This window comes from Bactrocera latifrons, unplaced genomic scaffold (assembly GCF_001853355.1).
Source record: "Bactrocera latifrons isolate USDA-ARS-PBARC rearing strain unplaced genomic scaffold, ASM185335v1 scaffold_613, whole genome shotgun sequence".
NCBI classification, from domain to species: domain Eukaryota; kingdom Metazoa; phylum Arthropoda; class Insecta; order Diptera; family Tephritidae; genus Bactrocera; species Bactrocera latifrons.
The window spans coordinates 50,103-58,960 of record NW_017537283.1 but is presented as its reverse complement, the minus strand read 5'-3'; the positions used below and the strand labels follow the sequence as shown (position 1 = coordinate 58,960).

Below are 8,858 nucleotides of genomic sequence, written 5' to 3'. Positions count from 1 at the left end.
CACAATAGCCATTTACAATAAATTTACCGCATAAGCTGTACATATATCGCTGGTCTTATGATTATTTCGGTACAGGATTTTTGCATTTTAAGTCATCGTGCAATCATGCAAGAGCAAAATAATCCCCCTATTGAATAAACAACATATGAGACATATTTTAGGAAAATTGTTTCTTTTTATTCATTATATACTTAATTTTTTAAAATTTTGTTGGAAAAAATTCTAAACGAAATTTTAAAAGCACTCCAACTTTTATCATATGTCCTATTAACCAAGTTGTGTGGATCAACAATTCCATTATATATATACACTAGAGCGGGTCGATACAGCGAGCCAAAAAAAAATTTTGAACATCTGCTCCTAGTACAGTATGGGTCTAAAACCAGTTTTGAGCCAGCGAAATTTATATACAAATTTGTCATAAGATCTTTTGCCATTTCTTGAGATATCCGAATAAATTTTAATACATAGGGCCATATTGATAATTTGTCGGAATCGGTCAGATCATACATCGCCCACATAACCGATTATTCAGTCTTTTAAACTCTGCCTTCAGGGAGGCATTTTTTTTATAGATATTTTTGTAAAGAGATTTAACCAAAAAACAAAAAAAAAATACGTTTTTGAAACTTCTAAAGCGATTTCCCCACTTAAAATCTGTGGATCGAAATCGGTTTAAGACCCTTAGTTTCTCAGGCAAAAGTGTTCAGAATGACTCGTAAAATATTTCCACATATGCGATTTTAGAGTAAAAAAATCGATCCGCTCTATTTTATATACTATATACCATAATAAAAAATGACATTACGTACCCCGCCAACGAGACTTTCTGCAGGACCGTTGACTTTAGATAAAGTTGCTGAAGGATGGGGATCATAAGGGCTACCTATTTTTGTTAGCATCGCACGATCGTGGCCACGAATACCATTTGCTGTAATTTATTTAAAAAGTGTTGTAAAGGTATCATTTAGAAAACTTATATTCTAAATATATATAGTGCATCCACATACTCGTATATAAACACAATTTAGAGGATTAGTGTTGAACTCAACTCTAATATCTACTGGCAAGCTACAAACATATAACCATATTACGAGTACATCATTACAATATTGGTAAATCATTAAAAATAATCTTACACAAACGTAAATGAAGATATTTACCAGATTTAATTTCAATGTATGTACATATACCTATTATGCTGTTATTTTTAATGCACTAAACCTTCCTGCCGTTTTCAATAATATGGAAGCCAGACAAAAACCGTATGAATGAATTTATGAACATTTTATTATTGCAATATAGGTATGAATAGCATGATTTCTTAACTCCAGAAATAATGTAAAACAATTCATACAAAAAAAATGTTAGTCAAGATCATCAAGATGAATAAAGTTTTTTCTTCACACAGTAAACTCAAAAGTCAATCTCAAATATATTTAGCTTTTACCCACATTAGGGTATTGTGAAAGTATTGACAGTCAATTTTTGGCAATACCACATATTACTAACAGAAAAATATGCTCTCTGAGTTTCATTTAGGTAGGTATAGTTTTCATATATGTCTCTACATGCATTTATAATTTGGGGTAGATGTATAGAAAGCTTAAAATTTATACTATCACAATTCGAGTTTTCAACAAAAATTATATTTTCCAAGCGGTGTGTTTAATTAGGCACACCTAATTTGAAATTTCAATTTTTTTTTCGTATACCATTACCATTTATACCATTAAAAATCGATATCCCAAATAGTTTTAGTTACACCTATCCTATCGGTTTATTCAGCTTTATCAGTTTATTTTTAAACGCTTTTTTCTGAAACAGCATTTTTCAAATTTGCTACAGTCATAATCTTTAGTCACCGATCATTACGAAAATTTTGTCAGCTTATTCTATATGTACGGTACTACTGTTTTTTTGATCTGTTCAAAAATCGAATTTTGGTAAGACAAATCGACCAAAACTTGGTATCATATTCAAATTTTTCTTAAAATGCGGACATTTTGTAAACCCTTGATTTTGCTTTTTAATCGTTGGACATTGGGCGTAGAATATCTTTTACTTTAAGGAAAGAATTTTATTTTTTTGGTTTCATCAGCGGAAGTGCTGTCAGAGATCAAAAAATAAAAATAAAATATATTTTTGTTTTCAAAAATTTTTATGTGTTTTCTTGAGACATGTATAAAAATATGTACATCCTGAAATGTCAGGAGTAAGTAAAGTAGCATAATTGAGTTAATAATAAATAAACCCATAAAAACAGTTACCTGCAGTGAAAATTTATTTAATTGTGAATAAAAAGTCGGAATTTAATATAAATTTTCAATTACGCACACTTCAATGAAACATATTTTGTAATAATTATATATAACATTGTAACCAAAGAAATTTACTCTCTAACGAGCACATGCATGTATTAAAAGAAATGTTGAAATTATAAATTTAGAATTTGTTTGATTACAATAATTAGATTAATGAAGCAATAATGTTGAGTTCTTAAGAGGATTCTACCTATTGCTTTGAAGGTTTTTGGATTTATCGAGATTTACGTAGTTATAGTCACACACGAATAATAGTTAGGTACAACATGTAAACGCGGATTCCTAAAATATATATAGTATAAGAACAAACATTTTCGATCCACATAAGTTTTATTATGTACAAAAGTTTGGGTCGAAAGAAGTGTTGTGAGAAACCACTATGAATAAGATATGTCATATTTGAAGTAATAAAATGTAATTTGAACCTGTTGAAATGTGTAGGACGAGCTTCCATATTTGTTAATGTTGAGAGTGTAGCGACGCTATCACCGGTGTTATAACTGCAAGATCGGATGCAATAATTGTCAAATACAATGAAATTCTTATACAAATTTTGATGCCTTTTCGTTAATAACCTACCTCAGTCACATTTCAAATAACCCTTCGTTTTCAAATTAAATTCATAAATATTTTTGGGTATTAATTTATGAAAAATTGTTCCTGTTTATATATAAAAGCATATAAATTAATAAATTATATATAAATTAATGTGCATATATGTTTACATATACACGCTTCTAAAAATGTTCCCAATACGATGTTTCAGCAATGCGAGGTCCTTTGACTCAACCCATTGGAACTAGGAAAGAAAAAATTGTGGCATTTATAAATTTGTTTGTACTTTCTTATGAAATCATTGATAATCTAGAATAAAACTATGTCGACTTTATGAAATTCTACTTTACTTGACATGTGTCCACTTGAGGAAACTAGTGGATGTTGAAAATATTCTTAATAAAGAAACTCACACATCTTATATGTATACTGCATTCATATCTATATGTATGTAGTGAAGCGCAATTTTGTTATCTATTTGTATAGCGTCAGACCTAAGCACGGTAAGATGAGACAGTTATTCGTTTATCAGATCCAGATCCGTTATGACCAGATAATATAAAAGAAAGTCGTTTTATTTACACAATTTATAACTCAAGAACGGCTGAACCGAATTAATTGACATTTGATGGAGAAGTAGCTTAGAACCAGGGAACGGACATATTCATATTAAAAAATTATTTTAGATCATAAGCATGTGTTCATTATTAATGTACGAATCATTTGAATAATTGTTAGATACAAAAAAAAAAAAATAACATCCCATAGCTTACTGCCGGGATACCGCTATTTTTTTACATACATATACAGTAGAAATACAAATTTAACTCGCCAACCTTCGGCTAAGTTGACCGCTAAAAAGTTAACTTTTGGTTAACTTTTCTGAACTTATCTATTTATTTTTCAAACTCAACCGTTTCTTTGGCAAGAAATTCTATGTATTCCCCGAATTTCTATGTAAAAATTATTGTCAGGTATATATATATATTGTGCGAGTTATATATATATATTGTTTGTCATGGGCTTGTGAGTTGTTTATAGTAGTGTAGTAGAAAATATCAACAAAGCACGAAAAGACAGCACCTGACCGAAAAATATCTAACGATAGAATCACATTTATGTTGTTTAGAGCGCGGATGGTTCGCATAAGTTGAAATCACTGATAATTGGTAAATCCGCATCGCGCGTTGCTTTAAAGAGTTTGAAAACCAATTGAAATAAGCCAAATCGCAAAGTCTTGGATGAATTCAGACGACTTCGGCAGGTACAATCGTTATAAACCAAGGTGGGTGGTGTTGACGACAGCAGTCGAAAATTGGAACGACGATCCAAATACGGAAGATGACGCAGATTTCGAAGTGTCTGACAATGAAATTGAAAACCCAGTTATCAAGGAGAATATGCAATAACAGAAAGTGAGTTTTCCGGAAACGGTTGAATGCATCAATACCTTACAAATTGGTATGAAAACAATAATGATGCAAATCAGATATTATCTTATTAATAGGCTCACGAAAATTGTTAGAATTATTACACAAAAGAAAAGATACAAGTCAAAGTCTCGACCGTTTCTTTAAATCAGCCCTTGCAAATTAATATGTACAAATGTATGTATAATGTGAAACTAAATCTAAGTTTATGTTTTGTTACTAAAAAATGTGAGTCCTGCAAATAATTTGAACGTATTATATCACCGAAATCTTTATTTATGATTTTTTTTTCAAATTCAAAACCCTTTTGGAAAAGTTAATATAATATATTAGGCTGCCAAAACAGTGTTGCTGTATTTTTATTGAATTTTCAATTGTTCATATAATTTTTTTTGATGACTCATGCCCAGCTCTTGACCGATGCTAAGGCTGCTACTATGCCGGTCTCTTTCGACCAATTCAGCGATTTTATCGCAATTTTCGACGACAGGCCTTCCGGAGCGTGGCGCCTCTTCGACCACCTCTACACCAGAACGAAAACGTTGAAACCATCGTTGTGCGGTGGAAATGGAAACTGTATCGGGTCCATAAACTGCACAAATTTTATTGGCGGCTTGAGATGCATTTTTGCCTTTATAGTAGTAGTACTCTACATGTGCTTTATTTTGCTCCATGTTTGCGACGCTATAACTCACGAACGACTTAAAAGTGTTAGCGCATGAAATGAGCTTTCCAAAAAGGTATAGAATGACCCGATGCGACGAATAAAACTAGAACCACGCGCTCTCAGCGCCAATAGTAAAACACTCTTTTGACATTTAATTAACTTTTCCGAGATTCTTCTGTACATATGTATATGGATTTAGATTATATTCATTGATGTTTATAGACAAGGTTATTTTTTGATAAAAAATATCGGAATAATGGCAATTCTCGATGAGTGCATGATATCCTTCACAACAAAGTGATACGACTTCCATACGAGCAGAGCAGCGTATTTAGGGCTAGTAAAGAATAGTAATAAAAATATACAATTGGTTCGTACGTAAAACTTCTGCGGTATTACAAAAGAAATTTATTAGGTGAAAGTAGTGCCAATAACCACATTCCGTAATAATTCTTTATGAACCCGCGACATACCGCATACAATTGTAATTAGAATTAATATGCAATATTCTGAACAGCAATGCTTAAACGCTCAAGAAGAGAAATATTGAACAATGACACCTAGGAAATAATTAACGTATTACCAATTAGCGGTGATATTGTTTTTATATATAAAAGACGTAACATCAAGCCCTTCCAGCTGGGAGTTTATAATAATAGTGAGGTATGAATGATTAATTAATTAATTTTTATGCAAGCTTCCAAAAATTAAAAACCTTAGTTGATGTTAAGAATAAAAGAAGATGCCTGCAAAGAAGTTTTCAGAATTTTGCAACGTCTTCCCAGAGTACAAGGCCCACTTTTTGGATCACATATAACACATACAACAGCGTGATCAAAAGTGTTGAACTTCATTTCCAATCATCCAAAAGAGGAAAATATTCTATAATATTTTCTTCAATACTATAAATAAAATCAGTATATAGTCTAAAATTGCGCAGAAAGATAGTTCGAAAAACAACAACAACAAAAGTTAAGAAATAAGAACTATTTATAAAACAAATTAGTACACATTTTTATTATAACCAGTGGTGAACAATTGGAATAAATATTAGTAGAATTTTGGATTAGATGCCGTGAAAATTCATTAAAAATTAAGGGCTACGTAAAAAATAATGACATTTTAATAATCAAACTTCTTTAGAACGCAAAAAAACTCATAAAATCAATAAGCAAAATAATAAACGATTTTAACCTAAGGATTGTCTTCCGTATGGTCTTACCATTATTGTAAGGGAGCACTGAAAACCCGGGGGTAGAGCTGCTGAAATGGAATTCCGGTATAATTGTAAACAAACATATGAAAAATTAAGTAATTAAAAATATCTCTAGAGAATTCAACAACAGCACGTTCCATATAATCGTAAAATCTGATTTGCTTGCACACATACATATTAGTTATTTTCCAAAACTGGTAATTAGCTAAGAAATTGTAATACGAGTAATGTATTTTGAATTTACTAACCTAATATCACTTAACTAATACTAATGTTTTCCAGAGTAGGCTATATTATTTGATACTCATGATACACAAAGCTAAAAATTAAAAAAAAAAGAGTTGTTTGAAATATACAACTAATTAAAATTCATTGTTTCTATTTTTATGTTATGATAATAGAATTATTATTATAATCTCATGTCTTGAACGCATTCGATTATTGGCTTAATTATTATTATTATTTATGCCGAGGCAAAAATTAAAATGTGAATAATTACTTCATTTAGTCATCTACCAATCCAAATACGGGCGTTATGTAAAATAGTGGCTTATATAATCAAGTAAATACTACAGCAAATTTACCGGAGCACATAATATTCGTTTTATAACTATATATTTCAGTAGTACTTACTCATAAGATTCTGTTGTAGCAAATAGACTTTCTTGATTTGTCATGTACTCTGAAGTAAGAGTTAGCAAGTTATTACCATCGTCCCTATTCATGACAAGTGGCCGCAAGGATATGCTCTCACTAAATGTACGAAAGTTACCAGGAGCATTAAAGTCATGGTATTCAATGGAATTACTGCCACCGCATTCAGTCGGTTCGGAACCAAATCTCGCTTGAATCAGACTTTTTGTAATATGATTTATGCTATCAGATACATTGCAGCCGTTGGTGTCGTACATCGGATTCAAATTAGACGAGTCAGCAGCAGTAGGCGTTGATTCGGTACCACCAATATCTCCATTTAACTGCGATTTTTTATTTTTCCGATCATGCCTAAAGCTGTTACCATGTCGTCGAAACGATGACCACACTGTCCCAAACAGCGTATGATGCCTCTAATGTAAAAAAGAACTTGTTTTATAAACCGGGCATATCTACATATAACAAATGCAAAATACCCTATGCATCGGCTCAGGTTCCTCAGATAGCTCGTCTAAGTTTCCGGAAATCGCCCGTTTCAATGCTGGTGATACTTCATGTAATGTTCGCAATCCCGCTTGTAGTGTTAGAGTCGCATTTTCAGACTGTCCTTCTTTACCTTCTTGTTCCTTTCGTTTTTTAAATCGTCTGAAGTAATCCTGAATCAAATATGTGGCATAGAATTTTCCAACGGTAACCTCGTCATCATTTCCTGGTGGTGGTACCACCTGATCCAAGAGTTTAGGACTGGTACGTTTCCAAATTTGTTTTATTGTTGCTCTTAATTCCGCATTAGCCTCGTCAATATTTCCATCAGTTTTTATGCTTAGTGATGTTCTTACAACTGCAAACAGGGTTGCATTGAAAAGAACAGTACCATCAGAGTTTAGCGGCATATTCATGGAAACAAGTCTTTTACATGCCATTCGATGTGGACAAAGTTTACCAAATCCTAACGGAGGTGAAATTTTCCGTAAGAGCGTAACCACGTCTAAATGTTTTATGCGCCCTTTAGCATCTGGATCGTATTCACTCCAAAGGCGGATGAATTCATCCAAATGATGGGGTCCGAGAATCGACCAATCGCGAGTCAAATAATCAAAGTTATCCATTATAACAGCAACAAACAAATTGATAATCTAAAACAGTTATGAAATCAAATGATCAAATTATTTTAAATATATGCAACTTACAAGGAACGAGCAAAGAACGTAGAAGGATATAAAGTAAGGAAATGCAATATTTGACCCACAATCTTTGGTCATATCGGATTTCGGATCGCAACGTACATCTTCGTCTGTCGAACAAGACATCATTATTTCTTGCCAGCCTTCCCCCGTTGCAGAACGAAAAAGGACTAGTACTGCCTGTGGAAATGTTTGGAAATTATTATTCCGGTGTATGGCGGTCTCGTCACTCAGATTGATTTTTCCGAAAACCTAAATTTTACTTTTTATTTATGTTAATTGTTATGTTATCAGTATTTTACATGCCTGCATTCCAATAACCGCATAAATAAAAAACAACATAATTATTAACAAAGCTACATAAGGAAGAGCTTGGAAAGATTTGATAAATGTCCACAGTAGTGTCCGAATTCCTTCTCCTTTGCTCAATAATTTAACCAAGCGCATAACGCGGAATAAACGGAAAAAGTTTATTGATATCAAATTTGATCCCGTCTGTAAAACAAAACAACCAAAGCGGTACAATTAACAAGTTGTGGCTTTGGCTATTGATAATTACGAAATATATATGCAAACCTTGGCCTTCGCTTTGCATCCCTCTACGATGTCACAAGGCAGAGATGAAGTATCCTTATTCTTAAACCAAAGAAACATTGAGGAATTATATCTTAAATTAAAAATGTACACTAACCTAGAGAAAAGTTGAAAAAATTTATTATTATAAACAAACTATTAACTTCACATTTTTAAAGTATTTAATTTGAGTTCCTTAAAAAAAATTAATCTCATATAATGAATCGCAAAATGTGTTGCTAAGCGTATAACTCA

The 8,858-nt window shown here is 32.0% G+C and overlaps 1 protein-coding gene across 15 annotated transcripts in view; it reads right to left on the bottom strand.

Annotated features, from left to right (window-relative positions):
* The window catches only part of LOC108975120 (voltage-dependent calcium channel type D subunit alpha-1), a 55,764-nt gene that overhangs the window by 762 nt on the left and 46,144 nt on the right, over positions 1–8,858 (bottom strand). For 7 of the 15 annotated variants that reach the window (XM_018943416.1, XM_018943417.1, XM_018943412.1 and 4 more), the window contains 7 exons: positions 8,607–8,666; positions 8,337–8,525; positions 8,037–8,282; positions 7,323–7,982; positions 6,826–7,259; positions 6,199–6,239; positions 813–931 (listed from right to left, as the gene is read on the bottom strand). In XM_018943416.1, coding sequence (XP_018798961.1) covers positions 813–931; positions 6,199–6,239; positions 6,826–7,259; positions 7,323–7,982; positions 8,037–8,282; positions 8,337–8,525; positions 8,607–8,666 — 1,749 coding nt within the window. Of the gene's footprint in view, positions 1–27; positions 128–812; positions 932–2,749; positions 3,124–6,198; positions 6,240–6,825; positions 7,260–7,322; positions 7,983–8,036; positions 8,283–8,336; positions 8,526–8,606; positions 8,667–8,858 lie in introns of those variants that run through there. The other 8 variants (XM_018943414.1, XM_018943415.1, XM_018943420.1 and 5 more) reach the window with 7 other exon arrangements.